Source organism: Pelophylax lessonae (assembly GCF_965119305.1).
Source record: "Pelophylax lessonae genome assembly, chromosome: 5".
Classification (NCBI taxonomy): Eukaryota; Metazoa; Chordata; class Amphibia; order Anura; family Ranidae; genus Pelophylax; species Pelophylax lessonae.
In genome coordinates this window covers 67,705,823-67,719,147 of record NC_138772.1, presented here as the reverse complement: position 1 = coordinate 67,719,147, position 13,325 = coordinate 67,705,823, and the positions used below count along the sequence as shown (strand labels likewise).

The following is a 13,325-nucleotide window of genomic DNA, read 5'->3' as shown; positions in this document are numbered from 1 at the left end:
TATGTTAGAGTTTGATGCTGCACATTTTTTCCAACTCTGACTACAATACCTACTTCCCCAGTCTTCTCCACAGTTAGATGCCACTACTCTGCTGGACCAAATGACACCTAGCATCAAGCAACTCACTTCCTGTAAGCCCAGAGCATCAATGATGTGCCGCTTGGGGGGTGTTCTGCTTAAAACTCCAATTTGCCGAGATCTCCAATGACGTTATTTCTGGTGAGTGTACACCAGGAATAATTGGAGATTTTGACCACTTGGTGTTTTCATACAACACCGGCAGCCTATACACTCCGGTAGATGCTATAAATTAGAGCAGATTGTTAGTACACCCGCTAGTTGTTACCATCTTGGAGGCGGCCATATTTCTGGTTACTGGTTACTAACAATCTGCACTAATTATAGCATCTGCCAGAGTGTAAAGGCTGCCGGTGTTGTTCTAAAACACTAAGTGGTCAAAATCTCCAATTATTCCTGGTGTACGCCCATTGGAAATAACTTAGTTGGCGATCTCGGCAAGTTGGAGTTTTCGGCAGAACAGGGGCACCATCAGGTTGCCGTGGACTCACAAGAGAATCAGGAGGGATGTAGTATTTTCCAAATTGTTATTGTTTAAGCATTTTATTTGCTCCAGCAAGACGTGCTTAAAATAAAATTCTGTGTTAAAGTAGAATTCCAACTCAAAACTTGACTACTCTTAAAAATGCCCCCCTTCATCCTAACACCTATTCTGACAGACCTGTGTAAGAAAGATCTGTATTTATTTATATTAAACTATTTTCAGGATGCTCAGGTCTGGTCACATGATCACCTCTCTGTCAGCTAGCGCTGGCTGCAGGGGAGAGGAGGAAGTGCTTTGACAAGAGCTGGTAAAGCCTGAGAGCATGACACTACCCATAGGCTTCAATAGCCCATTGGTTGTTCATACTCCTTCCTCTCTCCTGCAGCCAGTGGATTGAACAAAAAAAAAAAAAACTGTCAGATCCGCTGTACTTACTATGCAAAGTTAGTACAGAGATCTCCCCCGCTGAGCTGTTGTGTTCTGACGAGGGGGCACTCCCACCAGAACACTCCAATCGGCGCTGATCAGGAGTTGGTCAGCTGCTCATTTTCCAGCATGCTCATCCAACAGAAGCCAGCCTTGGTGCCATACACACAAGCTGAACATGGAACATATTTTTTTTTAACTGGCCGATGTCTCCGTCATTCGCCCCGTGTGTGCTTTAGAGCCGACGGGGGACACATGCAGCATCAGAACGATGATGCATCCACCTAGGTAAATTTGATTCTTAAAAAAATGTTTTCCCAAACTTCTCTTTTAACTTATCCCCAACACTAAGCAGGATTCAAGACTGGCAACTACACAGGACCCTATGACCAGCACAGGGGAATCCATGTGAATACAGATGAAAACCGTCAATGGTTGCAGCTAGATCCACCACCTAGGAACCTCATGACTAGGGATGGGCTCCAATATGTTTGGATCATAGTCCCTACCCACCTGAGCAATCCCACTAGGAAGCCCTCACTGCACGCAGCCAATCATAGGCAGTGAGGCATGTCCCAGGCCCGCAGCTGCACAGACACACGCTGCCTATGATTGGCGGTGTGCAGTGAGGCCTTCCTGGGGGTATTTCTCAGGTGGGCTGGGTCCAAACACGCCTGAGCGCATCCCTACTCATAACACTAACAGCAAGAGACACCTTGAATCCTAATTATCCCTGGAAGCCTCTGTAAGTGTGCTCTGTTATTCATTTTAATTACCTACTCTGTATATTTCATTGGTTTTGCGCTTTCTGTTTCCTTGCACTGACCTATCTTCTAACACTAACCTGACCACCAACTTATCCCCTAATGCTAGCCTAACCCCTAAAAATAACCTAATTCCTAACATATCCCTGAACATTTAAGGCTAGTACACACTGCTAGTTTTTCTTTCATTCAACCCAGCGGGCTGAACAAAAAAAAACGATAGCTCTGGTTCAAGCCGATTTACTAATAATCCAAACATAGTAATGATCACAATTTCCCCTGCTGTTCTATTGTGTTCTGAAAGAGGATTGCTACCGCTCCGTGAGGACGTCGTGTGACGAAACTAGTAGGGCGGGGCCAGGACGCCGACCTACACCGCAATTCACCACTGCCTTGCACATGTGGCTTGGAGACACAGCCGGAGTGAAAGAGACCGACGCAAATTAATCCTGTGTCAGGTTGGCACATAGAAATGTGAGTGCATTATATTTTTTAATAAACGTTTGAAATTCCTTTACGGTATCACACAATTGGGATTTTTTTCCTCTCCCATCCTCATCCTCATCTCTCATTACCTTGGGAATCATAAACCTATGGAGACCCACTTTTGAAATCTAGACTGACCTGCTGGAAATTTTATCCAATATCTTAGCGCAATGGCTGGTTTATAATTTTACCAGCTTCTTATCTGGTGAGTTACTTTAGAGAGATACGGTGGAAGCCATGCATTGGGTGTTCTTGCCCGAGTGATCACGGAAGAGATTGCATTTATTGAATTCAACAGCTTATATCTTGACACTCTTTTTCTGTTGGGACTTTATGCACAGACTTTTTATTTTTAATATCACTATATGAATTCATGCAATATTGTGGTTTACATTTAAGTTATGATTAGTATATATTTATTGGTTTATATTTATTGTGATATTTTATGATTTGATGATTAGAATCTAATCATTAGATAATTAGCTGCTTTGGCATTAGCACTTTTTGCACTTAGCACTTTTTGAGCAGAAGCTTCCAATTTCCAAATTCCACTCTGTTTGGAGATTGGGTTTATGTGTATACAGACATATTTATTGCACAGCACTTGTTACAGCAGCACTTTTTTTGCACAGCGCTTTTTTGGCACTTAGAACTTTTGGGTGCAAGATTTTTTTATTTATATGTTTAAGGGAGTATAAAATATAGAGTTTACTTTTAGAACAATAGCTGATTGGAGGTGGATACAAACGTGCACTGATCATTTATTTTTCTAAAAATAGAGTACAACAACCCTATAAAAAGTTACAAAGAAATTACTTTTATGTAAATGTTACAATACCTAATTATCCTGGTTTGCAGCTCCCCTGCTGTCCTCTCAATGGCAAAAGAGATTAGCACGTTTGAGTTAGAAGGTCTCTGAATACAAATAAGGAGCTCCTCCAAATATGGAAAGAACTCATTATCTTCCACTGGGAAGCTCCTACATTTCTTAATTCTCTCATGACTCATAAAGCCATGCAAACATCACAGAGTCAGTATGGCTACACCAATATATTCACAAAACAAAAGTTGGTTTAGGTGGCAGGCACCTACCTAAATTCTTTATCCACAGATAAATACAAGCCAATGTAATATGAGGTACTCGTCCTGTTTTTTAAAATCTAAAGAGAAAAGAGAACAATGTATATAAGTATACAGGTAATACAAAAATCTCAACTGATAATATGCCAAAATTACACACTAAAGCGATACTAGCGGCAGTGCCATCCTAAGAGCATTAAAGGGCCCCGGGCAATCCAGTGCACTGGGGCCCCGCCTACACAATCACCTACGAGAATAAAAATGCAAATAATTGATAAGGCAATTTTTATTGGTACAGCAGTGCCAGGCTAATGACAGCTTCCAAGTTTGGCGGTTGAGTCTGGTGAACACACACATGGACGGGAGTTAGACTCAACTGTCCTGTGTGTGCCTGTTCCCGTGGAGGCGGACAGGCATTCCTGCAGTTGTGGTCTCCCCCTCCATGGCCCAAGTGGCCTGACACCAGCGCAGGGCCGACAGGCGCTTGCTACCTGCTAAGTTCAGCGGTGGAATGCACACGGGAATCAGGACTAATGCTGGGCTGGGTTACTGGGCAGGTGGGGCCCCCCGGGCAAGTGGCCAATTGCCCAGTGTGCCCATTCGGTAAGATGGCCCTGACTAGCGGATAGGAGTTCCAAACACATGGAAATACTTTATTTCATTCTCTAGTACGGAATTTCCTGTTTGCTCTGATGAAGTGACTAGCTGGCTCATGAAATACACTGCTTGATTACGATGAGCAAATGATAGAAAATCAAATTAAATGGCTAAATAAGACTGCCATCAGAGACTAAGGCCTTGAAGGAGCTCTCTAGGGGAAAAAGTGAGAACTGATGATGGTTGGATGACTGGTCAGATGACTGGGTGATCCATATTGAACCAATTAATATTCACTTCACCGCGAGATCCCCCTACCCAGTGCTCATTGGTTGGCTTCAGCTGATCACGAAGAGCGGGGTCCACGGGCCTTTTGGTTAGATGGACCTGAGTATGCCCTACCTCTGGAGTCTTGCATTCCATGAGGCCAAGGAGGGGTTCTTTCTCCTTGGGAGGGGAGGGGCCCACCCTAGTTTTTCTGGTTTATTCTGGTGTTTTATTTTTGCACAGCACACTGCAAAAAAAAAAAAAAGGAGCAATCTAGCCAGCAAGCCTTCCAACTACTTAACCAGTTCACTATGTAGAGAGGTCCAAGTAAAGTGAAGATTAACCATTTGGTTAAAAGTTAGGTTCAGAGCAAACCAAAGTGAAGTATGCTCTGTCCCAAGCTAACTGGTTTGATCATCCCTACTGTGTAACAGTTTTAAATAAAGTTTTTAATTGTTATAGAAGCTGCGCTTACCCTTTCTACTGTTCCGTTACATACACTCACCGGCCACATTATTAGGTACACCTGTTCAATTGCTTGGTAACACAAATTGCTAATCAGCGAATCACATGACAGCAACTCAATATATTTTGGCATCTAGATGTGGTAAAGACGACTTGCTGAAGTTCAAACCGAGCATCAGAATGGGGAAAAAAGGGGATTTGAGTGACTTTGAACGTGGCATGGTTGTTGGTGCCAGACGGGCTCGTCTGAGTATTTCAAAAACTGCTGATCTACTAGAATTTTCACACACAACCATCTCTAGTGTTTTCAGAGAATGGTCCAAAAAAGAGAAAATATCCAGTGAGCGGCAGTTGTGTGGATGAAAATGCTTTGTTGATACTAGAGGAGAATGGGCAGACTGGTTTGAGTTGATAGAAAGGTAACATTAACTCAAAAAACCATTCATTACAACCAAGGTATGCAGAATACTATCTCTAAACACACAACACATCGAACCTTGAAGCACAAGTTTCGATGTGTTGTGCCTTGGGCTACAGCAGCAGAAGACCACACTGCGTGCCACTCCTGGTAGCCAAGAACAGTAAACTGAGGCTACAATTCGCACAGGTTTACCAAATTAAGACAATAGAAGATTGGACAAACTTTGCCTGGTCTGATGAGTCTCGATTTCAGCTGCAACATTCAGATGGTAGGGTCAGAATTTGGCATAAACAACATGAAAGCATGGATCTATCCAGTTCAGGCTGGTGGTGTAATTGTGTGGGGGATATTTTCTTGCCACACTTTGGGCCCCTTAGTACCAACTGAGCATTGTTTGATTGTCATGACCTACCTGAGTATTGTTGCTAACCATGTTCATCCCTTTATGACTACAGTGTACTCATCTTCTGATGACTCCTTCCAGCAGGATAATGTCACAAAGCTCAAATCATCTCACCACTGGTTTCTTGAACATAACAATGAGGTCACTGTACTCCAATGGCCTCCACAGTGACGTGAATTAGAGATGGGCGAACGGTTCGGCCCGAGCACGAGTTTGGGCAGAACATTTGTATGTTTGGCTACTCGCCGAACATCCACATTTTCAAGGTGAACACCCTGCAGGGCACTGATCGCTGCACTGTGCATTCTGTGCCCTGATTGGGCAAATCTTCAAAACCCGGAAAGCCAGCCACCATGTCCTTAACAACCAATGAGTCATCATCTGTCAATGGGTTTCCCACTGACAGCTGAATTAAAAAAAAAAAAAGTGCCGGTAAAAAAAAATAAAGAAAAAACCGGCATGGGGTCCCCCCCACAATCCATACCAGACCCTTATCTCAGCATGCAGCCCAGCAGGTCAGGAAAAGGGGGGAATGAGCAAGCGCCCCTCTCCCGAAACATATCAAGGCCACATGCTCTCAACATGGGAGGGTCGGTGCTTTAGGGCAGGGGGGCTCTGTGCCCCCCACCCCAAAGCACCTTGTCCCCATGTCCCCAAAGGGGGTCTTGCCGACAACCCTGGGCTGTGTTTGTGGTTGTTGGGGTCTGCGGGTGTAGGGCTTATCGGAATCTGGAAGGCCCCTTTAACAAGGGAGCCCCCACATTCTGGCCCCTCCCTATGTGAATGGGTATCGGGCATATCGTACCCGTACCCATTCACCAAAAAAGTGTCAAAAAATAAGAAACACAGGAAACAGTTTTTGACAAGTCCTTTATTAAAAAGAAACAAAAGTGTCACTCAATGTAAATACATTGTCAATCACAACGTCCACCAGACCTCAAAAAAAGACACTGACTGCTCTGTCTTCGCTTTGACAGTTCTTATATAGGAAAGGGGCAGGGCCACCCGGTTACATCACCCAATGCAAATATGTATTCATTTTATTTTGTACACATTGTTGCACTTTTCGATAGAAAGGGTAAGTGCAGCTTCTATAACAATTAAATTCTTATACAGTATGGTACATGAGTTCATATACCATTTAAAGCAGCAGCAACCCAGTTTTCCTTTTCCTTCCCTTTTTTGTTTTTGAAACCTTTGTGCCAGTTATTTATTATATTTTTTCACTTTGAACACACTTTACATAAAGTGTTGCCTTTGGATTCCTTTGTAGAACTCATACCTTATCAGTATATGTGACATGACTCAGGACTGTCAGTGGACAGAAGATGTACTCCAAATATAGAAAGGACTGTCAATTGTCAATATGATGACAGCTGTTAGAGTGGACATTTGTCCCATCTAAATTTTACAGCATTTGGCTATCATTTTTCATTTCCCCATCATTTTCAGAGAATTAATCAAGCATTAACAGGCTATGATATAGTGGATAATGGTGCAGCTCCATCCCCAAAGAATGAAAAATCTCATATATTAAGGTTGCCTATGGGACTTTGACAGGAGTTGCACCAAACAAAAATAAGTAAACTAATTCTAAAAAAATAAAAACTTTTATTAAAATACATAATAAAAAATCTTATCCAAATTGCATAAAATACATGCAGAGAAAACCAATATGCTCACTTTAATTTTCGACCTTCTTCCTACATATACTTACCTTCACTCTCTATCACTCTGCCTGCTGCTAGGAGTTAAGGGAAATGCCCAGTCCATAGAGGTATAGGGCTTATTAGACTTACTGCCCTACCTTACATGTCAACTGGCCACTGGTCCACCTGCACAGTCACGCAGGAGCATGAAGAGAATCCTCAGACTTGAGTAGGCTCCAAAGGGGATTATTGTAGAGTTTACAGAGGGTTTCATCTCTTCATGCCCAACAGCCAACAGAATGGTGGGGCTGAGGGGAAGGTAGGTAAGGGGATGCTGCCAGGGTCTAGGATTTTGAAACCATCTTAGCAGTGGTACTACTAGGCAGGGTTTTTTTTTTTTGCTTGAACTTGGTGGAACTCAGTTCCACCACCTCTGGCTCAGACCTTCTGCTCCCGGCTCACCGCTATTGTTTGTAAACAGAGAAATCCAGCTTTCTGTTTACAAGTGACAACTTGTCTCCCAACCCCTCCCAAAGATCTAATCTCCTTAGTGGCTCCCACTAAGGCCCCTTTCACACTTATGCGACACAATTTTGCTGCGATTTTACGATGTGATTTTGACGCAACTTTGGCGCGATTTTGAGCAATAGCTCAGGGCTGTATACCTCAAAACGCATTAAAATCGTGCCAAAGTAGTGCAGGAACTACTTTGAAGTCGGTGCGACTTCAAAACGCACTGATATGAATGGGGCTCATTGAAAATAATGGAAAACGACTTGTCATGCGATTTTGCAGTCCAAAATCGCGGGACAAGTCGCACTAGTGTGAAAGGGGCCTTAAGGCAGGATGGAGACAAGGGAGGTGCAGGTGCCTGTGGTGCAGTGCGAATTCCGACACCCCCACTGGATGCTCTCCCTGCAAGTGAGAGAGGTAGAGCCACCTACAGTGCGTGGGGAGGTACAAGAGTCAGTTGGGTGCTTCAGGTTAATGCAACAACAAAAGTAAGGTGGAAGATGGAGAAGCTTTTTAAGGGGGGGGGGGGCAGTAAAGGGGGGTTGCATGTAGAGGTCAGAGCTGAAGTGGGGTGAAAGTGAAATGTGGTTAGGGAATGCAGAGGGAAGCAGCTGTGGAAGAAGGTTGAACTATGCTCTCTGTGTGTAGAGCACCCCTGACCTCTGCATTCTGTATGCAACGAACCCCTGAACTCTGCACATCCCTGACCTCTGCATGTAGCACACTCCTGAACTCTGCACTCGGTGTGTAATGCACTCCTGGTATTAAATGTCCCTTTGAGACCCTTCCACTGTTATTATAATTTTACCACAGCCACTATTTAATGCAGCTTAGGGGGTGTGTGTGGGGTGGGGGGGGGGTTGGGGGGTTGTGTTTGAGTTCCTGCACCTATTTTCTGAGAAAAAAAGCCCTGCTACTAGGACAATTCAAGTGTTCAAATATTTCATACAGAAGAGTACTTACATATCGCCACAGAAAGTTTCTTTCTTCTTTATCATGAATTGTGGCTAAGTCACCAAAATTACGCTTGCAAAAATCTCGTGCCTTATCCATGGGCACCTCATCCTTGCCAATATAATACTGCTTGTCCTCTTTGACCAGCCAACCATCAGTGGTCACGTTATACTCTGTCAGACAACGAGGAACACAAGTCAAAAAAGGATTCAAAGCAATAAAAGTAATAACACACCTAAAAATTCTGTGCTGCTTGAAAACTAAAAGGCGCCGCTGCAAATTATGGAGGTAAAATAGTGAAAGTAAAAGGGGAAAAAAATGAATAGTCCATTCATGGATTAAATAAAAAACATTTGCTGCAATATGCAGGTTAAACTCAGAGATTTCCCCAACCGTACTTTTTTCTGCATTTGCAGGATGTCCTCGGTGTGATGGCCAGCTTCATTCAACCCACTTCCTCTGAGCCCAAGTCATCCTGGACCCACCCAGGCCTGTAACTGGACAGTGAAAGGAGAAGCACTGCAGTGATGAGCTCATCTCTCTGTCACTCTGCTCTTCTCCGATGAACATGGTTCTATTTGCGTTTAATAAATCTACCCCTCCGGCTTACACAGGGGAGCTTTCACAGGCCAAATTTTGTAAATTTTGTAATTTTTAAAGGTACACTATGTAACCAAAAGTATTGGGACCCCTGCCTTTACACGCACATGAATTTTAATAGCATCCCAGTCTTAGCCTTAGGGTTCAATATTGAGTTGGCCCACCCTTTGCAGCTATAACAGCTTCAAATCTTCTGGGAAAGCTGTTCACAAGGTTTAGGAGTGTGTCTATAGTAATCTTTGACCATTCTTCAAGAAGCACTTTTGTGAGGTCAGGCACTGATGTTGGAGGAGAAGGCCTGGCTCGCAGTCTCAGCTCCAATTCTTCCCAAAGGTGTTCTATCGGGTTGAGGTCAGGACTCTGTGCAGGCCAGTCAAGTTCCTTCACCCCAAACCCGCTCATCCATGCCTGAGGAGAGCAGCACGCCAGTCTTTCCCTTCAGAGTGAGCGCTTGGCTGAATTGTTTGTTATGTCTTTATGGACCTTGTTTGTGCACAGGTGAGCAGTCATGTTGGAACAGGAAGGGGCCATCCCCAAACTGTTCCCACAAAGTTGTGAGTATGAAATTGTCCAAAATGTCTTGGTATGCTGATGCCTTAAGAGTTCGCTTCACTGGAACTAAGGGACGAAGCCCTACCCCTGAAAAACGACCCCACACCATAATCCCCCCTCCACCAAATGATTTGGGCCATGGCACTAAGCAAGATCCATAAAAACATGGATGGACTAGTTTGGGGTGGAGGAACTTGACTGGCCTGCACAGAGTTCAGACCTAAACCCCATAGAACACATTTGGGATGAATTAGAGCGGAGACTCAGGCCCTCTCGTCCACATCAGTGCCTAACCTCATAAATGCGCTTTTGGAAGAATGGTCAAACATTCCCATAAACACACTCCTAAACCTTGTGGACAGCCTTCCCAGAAGAGTTAAAGCTGTTATAGCTGCAAAGGGTGGGCCAACTCCATATTGAACCCTACGGACTAAGACTGGGATGCAATTAAAGTTATGTGCGAGTAAAGGCAGGCGTCCCAATACTTTTGGTAATATAGTGTATGTTCAATGCGTCAGCTGATGGGCAAACCTTTTGGATTTTAGATGTGATGTAATTGGAATCCCTCAGCTGTGTAGTTCGTTGATGCAGGAACCCTCTTAAAAATGATAGGTGGATAGGGTAAATCCAATCTCAAGTCCACCTTTTTACAAAAAAATAATACATGCACACGTTTTATGCAACATGGTGAAAAAGGTAGAGTTAGCCTTTTAAAGCAGGGGTGGGGAACCTCCGGCCTGCGCGCATGCGGCCCGCACGACCCTTCTGGCCGGCCCGCACAATCGTTGCGATCCCCCCCCCCCCCCCCCCCCGTGACGCTGTGTCAGAAGGAGCCGATGGCTCCGTTCTGACACTGTGAGTCTCCGAAAAGGGTGGACCCGAGGTGCAGAGCAGTGCGCCTCGAGCCCGCCCATTTGTGTGACAATAGCGAATGAAAATTTGCTACTGTCTCACGGATCCGCCTCCTCCTCGGCCAATGTCATTGGCCAAGGAGGAGGCGGGAGGCGGAACGCGGGAGGACTCGAAGAGACGAAGAGAGGAAGCCGCCCGCCGCTACAACAGGTAAGTCAAGTGCACTGGGGCTTGGCACGCTGTTCACTCTGCATTGTGGTCAATCCCTCCGCATTGAAAGGGGGCACACTGTGGGCACTCCGCATTGAAAGGGGGCACGCTCTGGGCACTCCGCATTGAAAGGGGGCACTCCGCATTGAAAGGGGGCACTCCGCATTGAAAGGGGGCACGCTCTGGGCACTCCGCATTGAAAGGGGGCACGCTCTGGGCACTCCGCATTGAAAGGGGGCACGCTCTGGGCACTCCGCATTGAAATGGGGCACGCTGTGGTCACTCCACATTGAAAGGGGGCATGCTGTGGTCAGTCCGCATTGAAAGGGGGTCACGCTGTGGTCAGTCTGCATTGAAAGGGGGGCACGCTGTGGTCAGTCTGCATTGAAAGGAGGCATGCTGTGGTCACTCTGCATTGAAAGGGGGGCACGCTGTGGTCAGTCTGCATTGAAAGGGGGCACACTATACCTTGATTACTGAAGGCCCCTTTCACACTTTTGTGACCTCAAAGTCACGCAATTTTTTACAGCGTTTTTTGCCGCAAAGCAATGCCTATTACATTTATGCATACATTTTGTACGGCCCCCGAATGATGTTACAAAAATCCAAATGGCCCTTGGCAGAAAAAAGGTTCCCCACCCCTGTTTTAAAGGATGAAGTGCATAGGCCAAATTCCTTTTAAAATGGTAGTTGCATATGGCGAATCCTCCTGAAAAAATGGTAGGTACTAGAGTGAATACTCTTTTAAAATGATCGACAAAAGGGGTAAATCGTCTATGAAAAGAATGAAAATATGGGAATTCATCTTTAAAGAAATAGGGCAAATAGAGGGAATCCTCTTTTAAATGACAAACAAATGCTGTAAAATACATGAGAACAAATGTCCAGAAAACAATTGCTGTGCACATAACATATATAGGAGGAAATCTCTACAAAGTCGGGGGAATTCCCCTCTTACACGGAGGTCCCTGTTGGAAGATTTTTCCATTACCTCACGCTTGTAGGCAGGTGCAGTCTACTTTCTCCACTGCAGGTGATGCTCAACCGCAGCAGCATTGCAAGGGCAGAGGTTCTTCTATAGTTTCCTGGGTCTCTGGGGAAGCTATCCGCTTGGTTGCTGCTGCCCCATGTGACTCTAGCAGCCATCTTGTGTCAGGCAGAGCCTACTTAAAGAGGAGTTCCAGCCATTTACTCACCTGTCCAACGGTCCAGCGATGCGGCCGCCGGAAGCCTCGATCCTCTCCCTCGGCGCCGGCATCACTGCTGTGGGCACCCGGCTGTTACAGTTTGCGGCTTCACAGCCGGGTACCCACTGCGCATGCGCGAGTCGCGCTGCGTGCCGTGATTGGCCGGCAATCTTCTGGGACCTCTGACGTGTCCCAGAAGATTGCAGGGAGGGAGGGGGAGAGGAGAACTTCCGCTCAGGGCGCCGCGGCGCTCCGAGCGGAAGTGGGAGCGGGTACCTGTCAAAACTAGGTACCCGCTCCCCCCCCCAAAAAATGACATGCCAAATGTGGCATGTCGGGGGGTCAGGACTCCCTAAAGCGGAAGTTCCACTTTTGGGTGGAACTCCGCTTTAAGGCATCGGCTCCTAGGCTTGGCACCCATTTGTGCGTGGGTAGTGTAGAGACGGGTCACCCGTCTGACAGGGACAGTCATTAGCAGCAGGGAGAGGTACCTGACGAGTAGGGAAAACATAGGGACAAGTCATCCCATCTGGAGACCTCCCCATTTAGGTCTGGACCGGCCGCGCCGTATTCTGCCCAAGACAGAAGCTGTTGGCACACCTGAGACCTGCTCTGCGACACACTGCTGTTACTTGCTATGAGTGTTCCCAGTTGGGTGCCTTCCCGTGAGGTTTGTTGTAAATTACTGGAGTCTGCATAATACAAATTCTGTTCTTTATAACTGGAGTCTGCACCATTCTGCACCTCCCCACACATTAGTGACCGCAGTAACATTTTGAATTTTCCATCAATTTTTGTCTTGGGGATGATGGTCACCAGGACAGAAAGAGCGGTCCTATCTACCTAGCTGGGACTAAAGCCTCGTACACACGCACCGATTGTTGACCGTGAATTTTCGGCCAACGTCCGATCGGCCGATTATCGGCTTGTTAGTATGATGATTCCGACAACCACCTGCGACTTTTCAGCCAAACAAAATCTGGATGCTATAAAATTTTTGTTGGCCGTCAACAGAACGGCCGATTGTTCATCAGTCAGTACAGATTTCGGCAGACAAAAATCAGACGAGCAAGACTGGGCATGCTCAGAGAAGAAAAAACACACGGAAAGTAAACCAGCACATGATATCACTTCTGAAGTTGGCCGATCGGTCGGCCAACAATCGTTGCGTGTGTACGAGGCTTAAAGCTGGATACACACTATCCAACTTTTGTGGTTAGATTTCCTTCAGATTTACCTTTTCTATGTAGTGCAAGGGCCTGCCAGATTGCATACAAATTGAAAGTGTTTAGGTTTGACCTCATATTATATGGTTTTGGTAAGTCTAAAGGAAAAAG

At 45.6% G+C, this 13,325-nt stretch overlaps 1 protein-coding gene across 1 annotated transcript in view; it reads right to left on the bottom strand.

The window, feature by feature from the left end:
* Window positions 1-13,325, bottom strand: part of LOC309556055 (macrophage mannose receptor 1-like) — a 256,698-nt gene that overhangs the window by 97,090 nt on the left and 146,283 nt on the right. The window contains exons 17-18 of the mRNA XM_082258349.1: window positions 8,597-8,760; window positions 3,331-3,398 (exon numbers count right to left, since the gene is read on the bottom strand). Of these exons, the coding sequence (XP_082114475.1) occupies window positions 3,331-3,398; window positions 8,597-8,760 (232 nt within the window). The remainder of the gene's footprint in view (window positions 1-3,330; window positions 3,399-8,596; window positions 8,761-13,325) is intronic.